This window comes from Mixophyes fleayi, chromosome 3 (genome assembly GCF_038048845.1).
Source record: "Mixophyes fleayi isolate aMixFle1 chromosome 3, aMixFle1.hap1, whole genome shotgun sequence".
Taxonomy (NCBI): domain Eukaryota; kingdom Metazoa; phylum Chordata; class Amphibia; order Anura; family Limnodynastidae; genus Mixophyes; species Mixophyes fleayi.
This window is the reverse complement of record NC_134404.1, coordinates 238,044,596-238,065,615: the sequence shown is the minus strand read 5'-3', so window position 1 is coordinate 238,065,615 and position 21,020 is coordinate 238,044,596. Positions and strand designations below refer to the sequence as shown.

The following is a 21,020-nucleotide window of genomic DNA, read 5'->3' as shown; positions in this document are numbered from 1 at the left end:
CCTCTTGGCCTGCTTCGCTAGCCCTGCTTCGCTAGGTCCTGTTTTATTAAGCTTCGGCCTTTTTCTTGCTGATTTCTACCATCCCTTTCACTATCTGTCAGATATAATTTGATTTGCTTTACCTTGTCACCTGTGTTTGTATATATTTGTGTATCATGTTGTGTCTTGGTTCTGTTTTCTGTATATGTAATGTACGGCGCTGCGGACCCTTTGTGGCTCCTTATAAGTCAAAGATAATAATAATAATAATATGCGAGCTCAGGGAGGACAGAAACCTCCCGTGGAGCAGAAGGGCTCTATTGCTTGTTCTGTTTCTTTGCTAATTATTTTGTTGTACTTCCCACTACTTTTAGGCTAAGTTTCAAAAGCAAGAATCATAAAGTTGTTTCAGTGTAACTAATTTAATTGCCTTTTAAATCAATGGAATTTGTTTTATATTTTGCTGTTCATTTTATGATCATTTTATGCTTAGAAGTTATAATGACTACCTAGTGTACAATGTGGTACTTGTTCAAATCAACTAGTCATATACTACCCTATATAGCACTGAACCTTCCTTCACCTTTCAAAATATATCCCTCAATTCAGATGACGACTCGTGTTGCCGGCTCCTGAAAAATGACGTCATGCTCAAGCGCGACTTGCCTTTAAGGCGGCGATGGACGGAGCCGCCTGTCATTTATGACATGTAAGTACTATTTTCGGGGTTAGGGGTGTTAGGGATATTAGGGTTAGGATTAGGGTTAACCCTAAGGATTAGGGTTAATCCTGATTAATGGTTAGGGTTAACCCTAATGATTAACCCTAATATGCCTAACACCCCTAACCCCGAAAATAGTACATTCACCGACTTAAAGACAAGTTGCGCTTGAGCATGATATCATTTTCGGGAGCCGGCAACACAGCGAGTTATCATCTGAACACATCTGCATTCCGGTAAGTACTTCTTTTTGCAGGTCGCCCTACTCTTCAGTCGGACTCCTCATGTCGTGCTGTCATCTGTCGGGGTAGTCAGTACTGTGAAACTGACTACCACCGATGTATGGTATCCACTAATATTGCTGTGTAGTGTTTGTTAGTTTTTGTAGACTTTACTGTTAAAACTGAAATGTTCACACACTTATGTCACAATGCAATGGCTTATTTCTGCTCTTAGTACTGCTAATACATTTATTTCAAAGATTGTGTCCGACACTTTTAAACTGGGAGTTAAAACAATCCAAATGGACTTACAGCCAAGTTATCACAGTTTGGTTTTGGAAATGTATACACCTCCATAACTTACTTACAAAGACCATATTCATTCAATATCCCAGACACAATTGGAGTTTTGTTGATAATTGTTGCATATTATCCCATAAACACATAGAAATTAAAATGTGTAAAGCTGACTTCATAAATCTGAAAATTATTTCTTATAATTGTAGTTAATACTTTTCTGTGTTTTGAAAGGTTTTGCAGTGTGCTGTTATGTGGCCAGTACTTGAAGAGCTACACCTTGCTTCAAATGATATTGCTGTTTTAGAAAGGTAAAGTTTATCTGTACATGGGAATGTACTGTTGTTGAGCAAACTACTCTTGTAACATGAGAGGAGTTTTTGTAACATTTCTAAACATCTTAAAATGTCACAGCTATCCCTTTACAGTGTGACAGTTTCTTGCATTTAGCAGGAAATATTTTATTGAACACTAAATCCTATTTAATGCGATTGTTTTATCGGCATGCACATACTTCTAATATAATGTTGAGTTTACTACTGAATAATGTGATTGCTAAAACTCACATGTTTTGCTGTGTTCTAGATTGTATTTCTTGTTTATACCCGATACCCACATATTCCATTTCATTATTTTTAACTTTAATCTGTCTATGAAAACCCCTAAGGTGGATCTCCCAGTTGCTCGTTTGTCCACTTCTTCGGCTATTCTTGCGTAGGACAGGGTCTCTCTGCAGGATCCAACAGACAAGAAATGTGACCTTGTTCTACGATCCACTTATATATAGCGGCATTTACCTTGTTTAGACCCAACATGGCCATAGCCTGGGTTAATATAGCCATTCAGCTGTGGTCAGAACAGTTGGTTAAAGTTCTCCAGGATAATATACCTAGAGCGGAGCTTCTTACATTAGCAGAACACATTCAGGAGGCTTCCGATTATGTGGGTCAGGCATCTATGGATGCAGTGTCAGTCAACACTATGTTTTCAGGCCTTATCATTGCAGCCCGTCGTACCTTGTGGTTACGGTCCTGGGCGGTGGATGTGGACTGCAAGCGCACTTTGGAAGCGTTGCCTTTTGATGGTATCATGTTGTTTTGGTCTGAATTAGAACAGATTTTTCAGGTAGCCACAGGGGACAACTCTCTGCCCATTAGCTCCACTAAACCGAGACAGGCTACTTTTCAGTCCGATTGGTCTTTCGGGAGATGTTGTGGAACTCCCTCCAGAGGCCAGTCATCGGCCTCTAGAGGAGCGTTTCGTAGAGGATAAGTCTCGGCTAGACGTGGAATACCAGGACAGGGGACAAGGCTGCGGCATAACAGTATCCCTCTCCAGGATACTGTGGTGGGGGATCGTTTACTACATTTTCCGGAGCGACGTCTTGTTTGAACCACAGACACTAGGGTGCAGGGGATTGTAACACAAGGTTAAGTCATCAACCTAGTTCAGTTCCCCGCAAGACGCTTCTTTACCACAACTCTTCCCTCTTGCACCATCAGGCACAAAGCACTACAGGACGCCATCAGGAAGCTCCTATGGCCCAAAGTAATTATTACGGTCCCGCAGCAGGAATGAGGAAGGGGTTTTTAATCCAACCTCTTCCTGGTCCCCAAACTGGACGGTTCATTCCGTCCCATACTAAATTTACAGTCCCTAAACGAACAGGTCCGCCTCCACAGACATCAGGGATGCCTATTTACATGTACCAATTTGGGAGGGACATCAATGTCTCCTCCACTTTGCAGTACAGAAACATCATTTTGAATTCAGGGCTCTACCCTTTGGCTTGTCCATTGCCCTGAGGGTCTTTACCAAGGTAATGGCAGGACTTTTGCGATCCCAGGGAGTCACTATCATTCCCTATCTGCACAATCTCCTACTGAAGGCGCCGTCCACAGCTCTGCTCTTACACCACATCCAGATCACCATTCACTTTCTAGAGGAGCATGGGTGGGTCCTCGCTAAATCCATTTCAGCAGATGCGGTTTCTGGGTCTCAATTTCAACATAGTAACCCAGTGAGTCTACCTTCCGGAAGACAAGGTCCTTTCGCTTCTGCAACGGGAAGCATCTCTTCTCCGTTGCATGAAGCTGTTTTGGGGTCCATAGTGTCGGTGTTTGAGGCGGTGCGTTTCGCACAATTCCACTCTCTGCCTCGCCAGAGAGAGATTCTTCTAAAATGGTCCGGATCTCACAAACACTTGGACAGGCAGATCATCAGACTGTCCAGAGCCACGTGCTTATTTATCTCATGGTGGTTGAGCAGACAAAATCTAGTCATTCCGCGCCTGGACTTGGACACCACAGATGCCAGTCTGTCCGGCTGGGGCGCGGTCGTCGTGTCTCTCAGGTTTCAGGGTCTCTGGTCCCCTCAGGAGTCCACATTATATCCATCAATGTCCTGGAACTGAGGGCAATTTACAGAGTGTTACTTCAGGGGCAAAGGTTTCTAACCAGGAAAGCTTTAAAGATACAGACGGACAATGCCACAGCAGTGGCTTATCTGAACCACCAGGGGGGAAAGCGCAGCTCCATGGCAATGCGAGAAATATCTAGGATCATATCCTGGGCGGAACGTCACGTTCCGATAATGTCTGCCATTTTCATACTAGGGGTGGACAATTGGGAAGCTGATTTCCTAAGTCATCACAAGGTCCATCCTGGGGAGTGGTCCCTCCACAAGGAGGTCTTTGCGCTTCTAATTCAGCGTTTGGGCACTCCATAGATTAACCTCATGACTTCCCGTCTAAATTTTCTGGTTCCTCTTTATTGCTCGAAAGTCAAGGGTTCCTCAAGCAGGGTACACGGCTGCCATGACGATCTCATGGCGCTTCAGTCTAGTGTATCTGTTTCCTCCATTCCCAATGCTTCTGTGGGTGCTATAAAAGTTAAAAAGAGAACGTGTCCCCGCAATTCTGGTAGTTCCAAATTGGCCATGCAGGGCATGGTTCTCGGACATTCTGGGAATGGCAGTGGAGCCTCCCTTCCATCTGTCGGTTCGTCCATACCTTCTTGTCCAGGGCCCTCTTCTCTGCCATTATTTAGATCGGCTGAATTTGACGGTGTGGCTGTTGAGACCTTGATTCTCAGGGCAAGAGGGTTTTCAAAGTGTGTAGTGAGTACCATGATTAGAGCACGAAAATCTTCATCTTCTGCAATCTATCATCGGGTTTGCAAGTATACATCCTCTCGTAGGAATCTCAGGGGTTTCACACTGCCCGTTTTCGCCTTCCCTGATTACTCGTCTTTTTACAGGCAGGTCTGAATAAGGGACTCTGTCTGGGTTCTCTTAAAGTGCAAGTGTCTGCACTTTCTATATATTTTTAGCGCCGGCGGCGGCTCTACCGGATGTACAGACATTCCTCCAGGGTGTTTTACATGTTCAGCCACCCTTCGTTCATCCCGTGGAACTATGGAACCTCAATCTCGTGCTGCGGGCTTTTACTAGACCTCCCTTTGAGCCTTTGAATTCAGTAGACCTACGTCATGTCACTTTGAAGGCGGTATTCCTTCTAGCTATTGCTTCGGCTAGGCGGGTGTCAGAGCTGGGAGCACTTTGCTGCCATTCTCCATTCCTAGTTTTCCATGAGGATAGGGCGGTCCTCCGCACAAATTCCTCATTTGTTCCGAAAAATGGTTTCCCGGTTCCACTTGAATCAGAAAATTGTTGTTCCAGCATTTCGTCCTTCTTCAGCATCTTTGAATGAGACTCTACCTTTGTTGAATGTTGTTCGTGCACTTCGGTGTTACGTTCATTGTACATCTTCTGTCCGAAAGACAAACATCCTTTTTGTCCACTATGACGGTGAGAAGACTGGTTGGCCTGCCTCAAAACAGTCCATTCACTTCCACCATTCGCTTGGCTTATGTCCGTGCATCTCGCCCTGTTCCGGAATCCTTGAGGGCGTATTCCACCAGGGCTGTAGGTGCATCATGGGCGGCCCGTCATGGTGCCTCGGCGGAGCAGCTGTGCCGACCAGCGGCTAAGACAGTGATAGGCAACCCGATACTCTTCAGGCGCCGAATGGGCAGCCCTCTAACGTTCAGTAGGGCCACACTTTATCCCACAATTCCCAGCAAGAAGTTGAAAAAAAAATGTAATCAAAGAAAGAGACACCTATCTGTAATAACAAATTGGCAAGTATTTTAGACAAGTGTTACAAGCTATAATAAACAAATCTGACAATAAAGCAGGTAGGACCTGGTTTGCAGGTGAATGCTGAGAGGGTTCCCTTTATTTCTTATAGAAACCAAATGATTTTACCATAATATTTTGGAAGTAATGATATATTTGTACATTTTTACCAAGTTTTTGTCTTTGTTATAGGCCTGTCAATTGTCTCCAGTCTTTGACGCTTCTAGATATTTCAAACAATTTACTTATTCATGGATGCCAACTTCATGCAATATCCGATTTACCAAGGTATAGTTTCTTGCACACAGGCTTGTTTGTTGTTTTTTTCTAAATCAGAACATCGTAATTACCAATACAAGTAATTTATTTGAAACTTGACCAGGCAAGTTGCCTTATTTGAAGCAAAATGTATTCACTGAAATCACACATGTATAAACTCTTGTACATTTTGAATAAACCCGAAAAAGCAGAATGATGTGCATAAGTCCCAGCTTATTCCGCACACAAATTTTGGGATTGACAACATTTTTGGCATTAATTAGATTTCAAGCAGGGGACTCTCCTTTACTTTGAAACTGAAATTACCTGTATACACACACACTCATACACCCACCCAGTGACCGCTTTATTAGGTACACCTGCTGGCTAATGCAAATATTTGATGTGCCAGTCATGTGACAGCAGACATGGTCAGGAGGTTAACTTGTTCTTCAGACCATGAATGGGAAATAAAGGTGATATGATCTATTTAAATATGGGATAATATATGTTTACACCATGCATTCCAAATTATATATATATATATATTTATTTAACAAAGTTATGTGAATAACAGACATGGACATGTAAGAGATTTAATAACCAGTTGCCCTTAGAGATCATTGAATCTGCTTCCCTTACTGACATATTTTAAACTTTATATTTCGCTTTTAGTTTCAGTTTTAATTAAGTTGAATAAAAGTAATTTTTTTAATGTGTGTCTTTGATCTGCTGTTTGGGTGATATACGACAAAAATTATTTTCCATTCTCCCGTCTCGTCTTGGATGTATTTCAGAACAATAGGTGTGCCTTCCATTAGTAGTATTTCTCTCTTTTTTTCTCTGTTATTGTATATGTCTTTATACTACACAGAGTGCACCCTAATGAGAAGTATCATTTATGATTAATATATAGATCACATATTTGTATGCTACATTTCGTTCGTGCAGACGGACATAATTTTGAAAATGGAGACTGCATGTCTCTGTGCTTGATTTTAGAACCTCTGACAACGGATCTGTTTGAAACACCTCAATTCAATAATTAACAGGTGTGACCAAATACCTTTATCCATAAAGTGTAGATAGATATATAGATGTTACGGTGAAACAGCGAAATTGGAGAATGTCGACTTTCACCAGTGAATGTCAACATTCACATAGTCGCTTGGTGTATGTCCGAAATATTTGTTAAATATCCTTATTTCTGACTTACACCGGTGAATGTCGACATTCACCATGCACTAATTGTCGACATACACAAGTGAGGGTCCGAATGTACAAGAATGTAATGAAATATTCGATCTTTCACCGACGTATTTGGTGTTTGTTGACATTCGCTGGTGAAAGTCGACATTCTCCAATTTCGGTCTTTCACGGTAACATAGATATAGAAACATTTATATTAACAGCTGTTTTTTGTTAATAACCTATTTTCAATACAACTGTGTTTCAGATAGTTTCAATTATTTCTTGACAATAAAGTGGTCATGTTTAATATTTAAAAATATTATAGCAGCAACTGCCACTCAGTTTTTCAGTAATGTGAGAAGAATGGAGCAACTACCATACTCTTTAAATTGGCTCTGGCTTTTGGTTTCATAACTAAGTTCCATTCAAAATTTATTTACAATTAGTGATTGAAGTGGAAATTGAAGCAGTGGTATGGAAAATGTAAGTGAATGGGATTGGATTGTGTTACAATCAAAGCTGTGGGAGAAGTGGCAGTATGGCATACAACTGTATATCAACCTACGTCGACCACAAGTTTCAATTTTCTAGCGTCAAAATTTTTGCCTTCCGCTGCACTGAGAGTTGGATATGGCCCTCTATACAATATGTATTTCTCAGCTGCATTTCACAACAAGAAGGAATCTCAAATGAATAAATAAATATGTTTAGTTTATGTTTATTTCAACAAATAAGTAACAATTACTTTGCTCATTATAGATTAAAGCATCTAATAATTTCAAATAACAAGATTTCATCAATAAATTTCCCGGTTTTTAATTTTGGTAAGTTTTTATTGTTATTCTTTCTTCCTTTTAAACCTACCATTCTTTTTCTTAATTTTATTATGTTAAAATGTTTTTTTTTTATTATTTAGGGTGCAATACTGAAATGTTTGCTGCGTTAAATAGTTTGTCAGTCGATGGCAATAATATATCACAGGTGAGTTGCTTAAATTATTATGTTATTAAAAAGATGTCTATGCTTATTCATAATTTAATCAAAGCCCAGTGATTATTTCAAGCCAGTATTAGTAGCCTGAATAGCTAGTTAAGTTTTTTGCTGCCAGGGGTATGTAATAAATTTTAGTCTCAAGTGGTCCAGAAGTTTTTCTAGATTTTTTTTTTTATACATTGGTTTATGATTCCTTCCTGTGGACACATTTCTGTTGCACAACAAGTCTAAATATTTTTTGTTTTGAGACTTTCAGATAGTACCTCATGTAAACTGACTTATTTATTCTGTCTAAAGATACAGTACTTGTTAATTAATGGGTACCATTTGAAACATGCTCTCCGTTCACTTATCATTTCAACTATCAAGTACTGAAACCTATAGTATAACTGCCAGTCTCCCAGCATGTCCCACCACTGACATGGTATAAAAAAATGCCTAAGCAACTTTCTGCAAAAGCACTGTACCTAGACTAAGTATCCCATCTGAAGCTGGTTATAGGAGGGTGGGTGGGTGCAGGGATTATTAAAGGAAGCCCATCCCTCAAGTACAGTCCGTTGCTCCGTGCTCTTGTTGCTTGGTTTTGTGCAACTGACTGCTTTATTTGTAATTTTTGTGGCCGTCGTGAATAAAAGGTGTGTACTGCTTAGTTCCTTAGGAGAAAAGGTGTCTGTTGAGTATGTGTTAAAGCAGTAAGACTGATGTCTGGTCTGTAGCTGTAGAATTGACCAGAGAAAGAGTTCTAAATATATAAATAACTATTGGCTCATAACCACAAGCTGCGGCTCTGGTAATCATTGTAATCAGAGAGGAAAAGTATACCTTGATCCTCCTTTTATTTAAAATTTTCAGTGTGAAGTGAATTATCCACAGGTCTGACGTGACACTCCTATTCCAGTTGATACTTTTGCCACTTGCAAAAGGTAAAGACTCAAAATAGATAAATAACAGTTTTCTTTGTCAGAACCACAAATATAATTGTCCCAGTTTATATCTGGATAATTACTCATTATTTTACAACTACTTATATAGCACCAGCCTATTCTGTAGGGCTTTACAATAAGGAACAAATACAGTAATAAAATAAGACTGGGTATTAGCAGACAGAGGTAAGAGGAAAACCACATTTTTCTTTGTTGTCTTTTCCTTTTAAAAAATTACTGCTCATTTGTGACTTATACAGCCACAAAGCACAACACTGGTGCATATAAACATGGAGTAAAGTTACCCCAAATTAATGGGACACTCACCATTCATTCCCCCACCCCCTTGCGCCCTGGGGAACACTAAAAGGCTAGATAAGTACATGTTATAGTCAACATTTTGTGCGAGAGGAGCTGCAGGCTGGTTAAGGTGAAATCAACCCCTCCTTTCGTCAGCCTGTATGTGTGAAGCATGTAAGAGTATTTAGTATTTGCCCTGTGTGCAAAATTTTTGCAGTTGCACCTCTTGCAGTGCAACATGGTTTGCTCAGCTGCAAATTCTACACCTGGGTAAAATTTGCACTTAAAAATCAGCACCATAGTGAGTGCAGCATTCCCTTGCAGTGACAGTAAATACACCTCCCATTTATATATAAACTTCAGGGAAAGATTTATGATATTTGAATGAAAACTCATTATTATTGAGTCACGATTGTTGCTATAAGTTTTACTTATCACCTGGGATCCAACTGAAGGTAAAATTGAAGGTAAAATTTTGTGATATACATTTTGTGTTTGTGGTTCCAGAGATGCAGTCATATACATAATTATTAATGAGATCTGTAAAGTGCAAATCAAAAGCTTACTATAACAAGCACCGTTTACTGTATATTTTGTTAGTACATATGTCTTGTTTCCCATGCAGTGGTCTTTTATCAATCAGTTGAATAAACTGGAGAGCTTGCAGTCTCTAAATTGTCAGAACAACTCACTAATGGACTCTGAGAAGAACCCTGAGACTGTCCGTCAGCTTATAATTGCAAAGATAGCCAGGCTAAAAAATTTAAATAGAACTGAGGTATGTATTTTCTTGTTATGAATATTTAATATTATCTTAATTCAAATTACAAAGGAATCTACCAATGACAACATGTGAGATACAATTGCACAGTATGTTGAAATTCCTCATTTAGTAATCATGGGAGAATCAAAAATGCAGTGAACAAATATGAGGAATTACCTGATATTACTATAATGTTTGTATAAAGAAGTACAGCTTTGCACAAATATATAGTTATTTTAAAGAGATACTAAATGTATGGACAACTCACTGAAATGCTTTTTGTGCATACTTGAATCATACACACATTAAGGGTTTTTCATGTCCAAATTTCTCCTTTCACTGACCATGGCTTAATACGTAAACTGTAATATGTTATTATGGAAGTTGTCTCTGTTAATCGGTGAGGAATGTTTACACTTATAAAACAAAATAAAAAAAACAAAACACTTTTTCACATTGCAAGTATTGGAGAGGTTCAACCATTTTTGCATTACAAAAGAGATTTTGCTGTGAATCTTAGTTACATGCCAAAAAAATAAAAGAAATATGCACAACAACCAAGTGTATCACAGAATTTGTATCAATAGAAGAATTTATGATTAATGAATAATAATCTAATAAAAATATTTTAATAAAGCCCCTCACCTAACTGCTTGTCAAGTTACAGGTACCACTACGTCACACCATTCCTATTGTCATGGTCAATCTGTCACTATTGAATACACAGTATTAGGTGATTGACCTAGAGGTGAGGAAGGACCTTAGACAGCCAGTAAGAAGCTTGAAGTTAATTTAGATTTTTTGTGTGACTGGGTCACTTATGGTATATATTTATTTAAAGGATATAGCGCAGGGCGCTTATTTATATAACTGCAAAATTGCAAATGCACTTATTTTTGATATTGTGTGTATTTTGGGAAAGGAAATCTTTATTTCTGAGACCAGGGAAGAAACTTGTTTGTTTTAACCTTGCTAGAGGAAATGCATAATTTCTGAGGTATATATCTGATACGCCATTGCGGAGGAAGTATTTTATGTATCGTGATGTGGGGAAATGACTTGTTTGGGGTTTTGTGACTTTCTTTGGGAATGTGTATTCTGCAGCTGTCTGAAGAAAGGACCCATGTTAATCTCATGTTAATTAGACCTTTTCATTTGTGGGGGTCCAGCACCTGAAGGCACAGGAGGGTTTGATTGAGACTTGCTACTAAATTTTCTGCGTCTAAAAACAAGATGCAGGAAATCACAGCAAGTTTTAGAATATCACAGATAAGTGTAAATATTGTTAGCTTTGCATTGCATGTAAAGCCATATTTGGGTAAACAAATTGCATCCTGATTCTAACAATAGCTCAGACCTCAACAGTGCTGGCTTACCCTTTCAGGCTGTGTCCAAATCTGTATAAAAAATACTGACTGTATTGAAAACTGTTCTTCTCGTTCCATCTGACCTGCTCCCTGGTACCTTCAACCAGGGTGAGCAAATAAAGATCACTTGCTTCAAAGACCTGCTTAGAAACTTCTCTATTCCTGTGACCTACAGATTAGACCCGAAATCTTATCCGTTCCCGGCTGTTTCTGAGGTTTGGACCCAGCATCCAGTACCACCGCTCTGCCCGCTACCCAGCAGCTCCTGCCATTGTGATAGGCCAGGGGGGATCCATTCACAGCAACCCTGATATATTGGAAGAGGTCAGGAGTACCAGCCCATGTACATCAGTAACGGGGTACATTAGCAGCGTCTGTTATCCAGAAGAAACCCGGTTCTAGATGCCTGTAAAGGAGTCCAGTGGTGGCAGCATTTGTAAGCTCCTCCTACCGCGGTGAGAGGGCGCATTTGGGATAACAAAAGGGAACCGTGGCAAAGTAAGCCCAGCCAGTTCCCAGCACAACAGACAGGGTGGCATAGGTGGCCCATCCTGTCACAGTTGGCTTTAGCATGAGAATGTAAAATGGAAGGCTGTGGGATGAGTCTATTTTATTAGCAACGATGTGCGTCAGTAACATCACAAAATGTGTTGCTGGGTGATGCTTCGATCATAGAGGTGCAAGCAGAAAAGACCCATGTTTTCATTTCTGTTTATCCCGGGAATATGTGCATACACATAGCCATGAAGTTACTATGGAGAAGTGACGAACAGTATGGCATACCATCATATACCAGCCCTCTTTGACCACTGTTTACAACAGTAATGTATTCTGTAGACAGTACATTTATAGAGAATTGAAATAATGGGATTTTTTTCTATATATACAATATTTCTTTATTGAGTTTTAAGAGCGTACATCAAACAAAACCAGCAACCATACCTTACATTACAGGAATATCTGAATAAAAACAAAGTGTAGGAGCACCCAAATTGTCAGAAAAATCTCAATACAAAATAGAACTACTATAGAGCTCTAAATAAAAGGTATACAGCACTTATAGAAACTGATCTGGAGCGCACATTGAAGCAAAATGCATCCCTAAATTTGACTGTCACAAAATCGATAAAAGAAACATACTGTATGTAGTAAGAACAGATAAGCTCCAATTAGAAAACATAACAGTGCAACACAGGGAGGTGAGAGAGAGTCGAGGATAAAGTGCCATTGTTGTAAGGATTTAAAGGGCTCAGTCTCAAAACAAGACAACCAAGGCACAACATTCTTTTCAGATTGGAAGGGAGATAGACCTCCAATGAACTGGTATCACCACTTTAGCAGCACAGTTCAGGTGCTTCAATAGAGATTTTGTAAACTGAGCAATTGCCATATTGATCATGTTGAGGAGCCAGAAGCAGGGGCTATCTGGCACATGACTCTCCAAGATTTCTTTCAAGGTGGTAATCACTCCTTTCCAAAAAAAATGGATCTTGGGACAGTCCCACCAAATACGTCCCCACCACCTCATACCACCTCCAACATGTGTTAGGTACTTCTTGATATACTTTAGAAAGCAGATTAGGGTGCAGATACTATCTGATGAGAACTCTATACTAGGTCTCCATTACCGTTGTGCTAATGGAACAGGTGGCCCAATTGGCTTGAATATTTCCAAAGGAGGACATACCCGAATTAATCACCAGTTGGCTGGCACAAATGATCCATGATAATGGGGTGTTTTAATGTCAGTGAAGATTAAACATACCTAAATATGAGGATCACCTCATGCAGTCAGTTTATGTCAAATTGAAATGTGTGATTTATAATAAAAAATTATATATATTTGACTGTTTTTATCTTTTAGATTTTACAGTAGAGGATTCATTATTGTCATTATATTACTTCTCTCATGTTTTGGACAGATCCTTGCGCAAGAAAGAAAGGGAGCTGAACTTGACTACAGGAAAATGTTTGGGAATGACTGGTTAAAAGCAGGTGGAAATCAGAATAGTGAACTTAATCACCCCTCCATGGAGTTTCTAATAGAACATCCGCGATACAATGCTCTTATAGAAAGTAAGAAAGATTTTATTCTCTTCTTTATTTAATTACCCTCTATAACCTTTTTATAGTAAAATTAAAGTTTTCTTTATTTTAATATAATAACAAGCAGATGAAAGGTGAACAATGTATTACATGAAATGAGAGCACTATTCACCATAATAATAAAGTTGTAAAAATAGCAAACTAATTAGGAAATTGAACAATATAAGCTACATGTCCAGTTGACATTACCTTGTCCTGTTGGGAAAATCCTGAGGGTTAACTGAAAGAGAAGATAAGGTAACAAATATAGTGGTAGAAAAAGGTGAAGAAGACATATTGGTAAAACAAAATACAAGGTCTAGGGCAGACTCTCTAACAACCACCCTCCCCCAGACTACGCCATGCCATGTACCCAGCTAATAAATTGATGTACTTGTTAAATAATTTGAAAAGGAGAGTTGTTTAAAATGGCTTGAGAATGAATAGTCCTCCTTGTCATACTACATTTTGTTCACAAACAGATTTCCTTTCTAATGCGTACCTCTCGCCATGGGGTTTTAAGGAGGGATATCAACTAAACACTGAAACATTTAATCCAGGTTGTGACCAGCATGCTAAACAGTTTAACCAATATCATCATGACTGTTAATGACCATAGTATTTAATATCTTAATATCCATAATGCTCAGACTAAATGTTACATTTCCGAGATTTCACGAGTGATCATTTGTTTTATTTCCTTTTTTGCTTTTTGTAACCGTGGTGATGGGGTGGGCATGAAAACATTCTTCTCTTATGTGGGTGATCCATGCAAAATGGGGAAGAAAACACATTTTGTATGAATCTTCTCAGTTACTTTCAAACAGAGCAACCCCAAAGAGTTACCCCAAAGTGTATTCTCCTTTTCTCCCCGAGTACATGAATAATAAATATGTATATCTTACGTTAGCTCTGACAAAATTATTGGGCTCAAAACAAAGGTACATAATTTAATATAAAGAGAATTTTGTGTGTGTGCAAAATAGTCTGCTATGTACTTCTGTATTACAAGATCATTTAGCATGCCAACTAGCAATAGATCTCAATTACATCTGATCTCATATTACGTGTGATCTCACATTTGGCGGGATTTCCTACTAACACAGGTGTTAAAAGTTTCACTGGTCATGTGCTAGAGAATGTAATGGAACAATTCCACTGTAACCAGAGGCTGTCACTGACAGGAAAGTGCCTATCCTTCAAGTTTGCGGGTGGGCATGAGGACTTGTGCTTTATCTCCGTTTAGCATTTATGTGATGCTGATATACTTGTTAGAATACTCACAGTTGTGGACCTGTATATGCTAAGAGTTCTGCAAAGTTATGGGGAAAAGACGTTATCCTTTAATCCTTTACACAAAGGTTACACTATTTTGTGCAGTTAAGGGGTATATTATTTCTTATAAAAAACATGGTTATATTTGAAACAAAGAAAATTGTTTGTATGCAGTTTTGTTCTACTGACGGTCATGCATTCCTTCTTAGAGCACGTACAGAACAATGTTTTATGGTAGTTATGATGTGAGGTAGTATGTGTACTGAAAGATGACCATTGAGTAATTCAATTGTCAACTCATTTAAACATTTTTTATTAACATAATCTGAAACAATTGTGTAGATGTTAAATATATTACATCAATTACACATTGATATTTGTTAGGTGGCACTCAAATAATCCAGTTCTTAGTTGATTATACAGTAGCCCCTGTGAAATATGGACAAACTTGGGTTACTCATCAGTTATAATATTTAGCAGTAAATATGCAAAGGGAAGTGCTGCTAAAGCTCTTCACCTATAGCCTGATCCAGTCTTACAGTTTAATTTTTTTTTCAACCTGACTTTGCTCTGCTCATTCTACAGAGCACAACTAAAAATTCGGTCCATCAATTGCTGCATTCGGCATATGTGTGCTGTTATTAGTCCAACCATCCTGTATGGGTCATAAACTGTATAAACATTTATTCTGATATTTAGCACTGCCATGCATCCACACTTTAATATATATGTTTAAGCTGTAGTTTACCTTAAACAATATTTATTTTTATGAAATCTTGTTGATTATTTCTTACAAGAATAGTGTGCAGAATATAACTAGTATATTACACATCTTTATGGTAAGCTCCCCTCTAATGTGATACAGTGTGGTTACCTTTTGTATTACTCTGGATGAAAATATATCACTTTTTAACACTAAACATATTACACCATGTTAGGTAAAAGAATAAAAGTGGGAGCTCTACCTTTTTAATTAATATACGTTGAATTACACACACAAAGTGATTGTCCAGTTCCATTCAGTTACAGTCAGTCATTGTGTGTCAGTGGTGATATATACCAACAGCTTACTTTAGTTACGGTCAGAATATGCCTGTCACTGGATTTGGACTACCAGAAGTAATCGCTACATGAAGAAAAGGGAATATGGAAATGTGTGTTTCCAAAAGCAGGAAAGTATCTATAGTTCAATTTCACGGACTAATGTTTTTAAACGACTGTACTTATCAAACAGCATTTTCTCTTTCCCGATATTGGTAGACATTGCGACAATAGGGTATAGTAGGTGGACCTGTAGCAAGGGCACTTTAAATGTTTAACTACTCTGCCCCTCCTATCTGGAGCCAAAGTGCTTTTGTAGTAGGTAATTTTTTTTTTTTTTAGGGCTCTGTGTCCTGGATTTTATTTTTATACTTTTATATATATATAAAAAAAAATATTGCCACTTTTAAAGGTACACAGGGTTTCCTCCCCGGAGAGTGAGTAGCCTGTTTGTTCCTTCACTCCAGTTATTAATGCAGCTGTCTCTTCTCTGGTCCGTCACTGTAGGGGCGGTAGTAAAGGCAAGGGATATTGTGGTATGGACGTCCACTGCAGAACTTAGCTTCCTGTACAGGCGCACAAAAGACTTGCTGACATCCCCTTGGCAAGGAGCAGATCTTGTGTCAAGAAAGCAGCTTGGCCACAGGATGAGCTGCGCAAACATATCTCCAACTGACAGTAAAGTTGCAGCAGCTACATTACTGGCGCACAGAGAGCGTTTAATGGTATTCATTCGGTGGACTCATTTTGTCTTGGTCTTGGGCTTTCTTTTCCGCAGATTTTTTCCTGTACAGCGGCAGATATTTTCTCCAGCATTGCTGCAAAAAATTTCTCCTTACCAGCTGGAAAAAGTACCAGTGTGTAAGGGCTGTATTGGTGTATTTAAATTGCCACACTGTGTCTGAGAAATGGACTTCCAAGATCAAAGGGTCCGCTGGCACGTTCAACAATGTAATTTGAAATTGTCTTGTGGACAGTCCGACCCATTTGCCCTGTGCACAGCATGTGAAACAGAGTACCGTGATCCGTGCTCGCATATGGCCATTGAGGAACCAGCCTGGACTAAATCGCTGGTAACATCCATAGTCGAACTTATTCTGGTAATAACTCAGGCCAGAGGGGTAAGTGAACCTTTTCCTTCACACAACTTACCAGTGGCCTCCCAAGCAAATGCGGGGCTGGCTTTAACCTTAGCTGTGTCCACTCAAGTTCTGTCTAGGGCTTCTTCCTTATTGGAAGAGCTCCTTGGCTCCCCCCATAAGAAGACAGGCAGTAGTCAGGTTCCTGAAACAATACAGAATACTGGCGCTTAAGAAAAGCTATCCGGAACCTTCTAGCTTCAGGGGTAGTAGTTCAGGTTCTAGCTTAGGAAATAGCTTTAGGTTTTACTTTAGCCTCTTTCTGGTCCAAATCTCAGGACCCTTAACAGATTTTGGTACTGAGATTCAAGATGGATTTGTTGCTGTCAGTGATTACAGGCATAGGAAAAGGTGACTTTCTTGCATTCCTAGACTTAAAAGATGTCTACTTCCATGTTCCCATATGGGAGGAGGAGCAGCGGTGTCTACTTTGGTTTTCAGTCTCCTGCATTCTCAGGGTGTAACAATGGTACCATATTTAGACGACCTGTTGAAGGCACCATCAGCATATGACCAGCACCTGCACATTTCTTTACATTCTTAACAAGACCAAATCTTTACTGGTGAGACAGGATGTGTCTCTTTTGTTAGGACTCTGTGTTGGTCTCTGCCGTTGTCCTGTTCCTGGATGCAGTACCTCCATGCCACCAGAGGTGCTGCTCTCCTCTTATGAACATTTTCTACTCACTGGTAGGAGTTAATCTCTGCTCCTCGTTATTGCACATCTATGTCCTCATTACTTATACCAGCTTCTCCCAGGTTCCAGTTTCTGTTTGTTTTGCTTCACCTGGACTGTGTTTTTGTGCAATAAACAGTTTAATGTTTGTATCACATTTCTGGCTGTCATTATAAAGAATTAGTTTTTGAACAGAATCATAACATTTCTTAGGTGCATTAAATTGTTGAGGACCATGGTGTCTGTGTTCGAGGCAGTGCCTTTCACACAGTTTCATTCCAGACTGGTTCAGCGGAACTTTCTTCTGAAATGGTCCAAATCCACCCTTCAGCTGGACAGGCAGATCATCACTTTGTCCACAGGCTCACGTCAGTCGCTCACCTGGAGGTTGATTAGAACAAATCTCACAAAAGGTCAGATCTTTCAAAGTTGGGAGTGGACCCTTGTCACCACACACAACAGTCTGTCTGGGTGGAAAGCAGTTATAGGTCCTCTTTGGTTCCATTGACTCTGGTCTCCCCAGGATTCCTCATTGCCCATAAGTGTCCTGGAGCTAAGAGCGGTCTACCAAGCACTCTTACAGAGTAGGTTGGAAAGCCCCTGAAAATCCAAATGGACAATGCAACAGCGATAGCATACCTAAACCATCAAAGGGGAACTGATGCTAGATGCACCATACTGCTTCAGTTCATAAAAGAATAATAACATTTCATTCTGTATAACGTGCACAAGCATAGTTGCCCAGCAACTATTGCTCATTGGATAATATCCACTATTTGCTTGGCTTACATTGAGGTGGATAGACCTATGCCGGTTGGCTTAAAGGCTCATTCAACCAGGGCAGTTGGTGCTTCCTGGGCGGCAGGTCATGGTGCTTCGGCCAAACACTACGTGGTCGTCCGTCCATACCTTTTCTAAATTCTACAAGCTTGGAGGGTTTTACATCCCACAATGCAAGCTTTGGGCACAAGTTCTTACACACAGCTGTTCCAGATAATTCCACCCTTAGGGGTAGTTTTGGAATGTCCTCTTTTTTGCAGTGTCTCCCAATGGAAGAAAAGAGAATTTTTCATTCACTGTAAAAATATATTTCTCCAAGCCCATTGGGGGACAATGCACTCCATCCTTTTGCTTTGACTATTTGGTTGTTGTTTACTATAAAGGTATTTTTGCTGTTACACATGGCTCCAGATGACAGGGGCATAGTAGGGAAGCAGCTGTCATTCAACCATTTAAGATGTAAAGTGTTCTTGTTCCAAGTCCACGTACTATATCCCATTGTCGCAGTGTCCCCCAATAGAAATGTATTTTACAGTGATTAAAAAAATCCTCTTTGCTATAATCTGAAATGTAAAAACTTGTTTTTGATGCCCTACTGTGTGTTGGTGTGCTATGCAGGGTTTAATTTGTGCAGCACATGAACACATTTCTGGCCCCATAGTCTTTAATGTGTAAAGATAATTTGTATGTCCTCACAGCATATGTCAAACATTTCAGTTCCACTTCTTTATATCTGCAAATCTGCACTGGTGATATGTTGTTTGTATTTGTATTAATTACTGATATTTGTATAAATAACAATAATAATAAGAGAAGCATGGTGGTTGAACTTTTAGTATGACCTTTTTACTGATATTTTGTTTTTAAACAACATTTTAAATTAATATTTGAGAAATTGGGCAAGATTTATTTAGTAATGGTCTTCAACAAATATTTTTTTTTTAACAGAATTTGGGGTTCCTGATGATGCAGAAATTAAGCCACTGCAGCCATTTGCCTTGAAAAATCAATTACTTAGTAAGTTTTATGTGGCTGTTTGTCTGTGAGTGAGCAAAATGAACCAAGAAAAGTTAAACAGCTCAAGTGTTTTCTGAAATTTCTCTAAAAACATTATTGTAGATTTTTGTACTGAAGACAACAGTAGTATAGTAGATGTTAAAATGTATAACTATGATACACAGTGTTAAGGTGGCCATGTGCTGCAATATTGAAATGTGAACACCAAATTAAGAAAGATGTCCAGTAATAGTTTGGACATTTTTCATTCATGCCTGTAAATCTTGCTAAAAAATTAACTTCTTCACTGTGTTGCCATCTTCTGGCTGCGCTTACAGGACTTTATGCAACTGCCAAAAATCCCATTTTCTCTAACATCCTATGGGGTACATTGGATCACAATGGGGACATCCAATGCTGCCCCTAATAGAGGGAATGCTCCTTAACAGTGCATAGAACCTAGCGACCAAAAGAAGCATTTCTAGGCGCAAAAGTGTGAAACCTATAGAATTTGGTAAAAGTGTGCACTGTTGACCACATGGGTAGACCTGCACAGCTGTTCAGCAGTAGCATTCTTACAGAACATAGAGATTATCCAAACAGCTTATCTCTCTTGTTCATTCAATGTAAATCCGCAAGGTGCATATTGGGTCCACGGCCTCTGAGCTATCCTGATGAAAAGCAGGAACCACAATTTCTTTGTTGCAGTGGAATCTTAAAACTACCTATTGGTTGGAATGAAAGTTTCGTTCTAAGCTATCTGGTCTATCCTCGTGGAACACCAGGAAAGGAGATCTGCAAGATATGGCCTTCAATTCCGAGACCCTGCAAACTGTAGAGATAGCCAGAAGAAGGTCAGCTTCCAAGGACAAATGTTTTAAATCCACAAATTGTAAGGGCTCAAAGGGTATCTGTTGTGACGTCATGAGCACAAACAAGGTTGAGGTCCCAAGGAACCACTGGATGGATGTAAGGAGGCTGTACATGTAGCACTCCCTGGAGAAAAGTTTGGACCTCGGGCAAGAATGCCAGCTTTCTTTGGAAAAGCATGGAAAAAGCTGATACCACCTTTTCGTGTTCTGATCCAAACCCCCGTAAAAAGGAGAGAAAACAAGACAGACTAAAAACTGTTGTTGGGAATGCTTTCCGTTGGCACCAGGAAATATAAGCCTTCCTGATTCTATGGTAGTTCATGGGGGAGACTGGTTCCGGGCCCTCAGCATGGTCTACTCCAAGCTGTCTTAGAGACCCTTAGCTTGTAGGATAACAGCTTCAATAGCCACCCTGTTAAAGATAGCTATGCTAAATGTTGATGCTGGCATTGGCCTTGAGAGAGAAGGGCTGAATGCAAGATAAGTTTCCACAGAGGAGCATTCAGCATGCCGATGACATCTGAGTATCAGGACCTCCTGGGCCGGTCCGGGTCACGATGATTGCATGGACTTTCTCTTCTGATCTTCTTTAAGACCATTGGGATGAACAACCTGACAGCGGAGGTAGCCCACCCCACATTTGTCCAACTCGAGCATGAACACACCCATGATGGGCTGAAGAGATGTCTTTTGGCTCATTGCATGATGTGAGCCGTCTGCCTCATAGCCTGGAGACACGTGGTTCTTCCTTGGAGGTTCAGATACTCCACAGCTGTGGCATAGTCCCATTGCACCTTTACGGGACTTTCTAGAAGAATGTTTTGAGCCCTGGCCAGTGCCTTTAGTACTGCACTCTGCTCCAGCAAGTTCATCAGGAGTTTCGAGTCCTCCTCCACTATCGACCTACCTTAGAATTTCTGATGGGAGGATAGCTGCCCCCCTACCCAGTAGGCTGGCATCCATAGTGAGAAGGATCCAGTTCCACATGGGGAAAGGACGTTCAATG

The 21,020-nt window shown here is 39.8% G+C and overlaps 1 protein-coding gene across 7 annotated transcripts in view; it reads left to right on the top strand.

The window, feature by feature from the left end:
- Positions 1 to 21,020, top strand: part of TBCE (tubulin folding cofactor E) — an 88,640-nt gene that overhangs the window by 47,700 nt on the left and 19,920 nt on the right. For 4 of the 7 annotated variants that reach the window (XR_012689712.1, XM_075203316.1, XM_075203318.1 and 1 more), the window contains 7 exons: positions 1,453 to 1,529; positions 5,548 to 5,643; positions 7,564 to 7,628; positions 7,721 to 7,785; positions 9,646 to 9,798; positions 13,073 to 13,226; positions 19,095 to 19,163. Coding sequence is in view for 5 of the 7 variants with exons in the window: in XM_075203316.1 (XP_075059417.1) it covers positions 1,453 to 1,529; positions 5,548 to 5,643; positions 7,564 to 7,628; positions 7,721 to 7,785; positions 9,646 to 9,798; positions 13,073 to 13,226; positions 19,095 to 19,163 (679 nt within the window). In the remaining 2 variants the exon portion in view is untranslated. The remainder of the gene's footprint in view (positions 1 to 1,452; positions 1,530 to 5,547; positions 5,644 to 7,563; positions 7,629 to 7,720; positions 7,786 to 9,645; positions 9,799 to 13,072; positions 13,227 to 19,094; positions 19,164 to 21,020) is intronic. The other 3 variants (XR_012689713.1, XM_075203320.1, XM_075203317.1) reach the window with 1 other exon arrangement.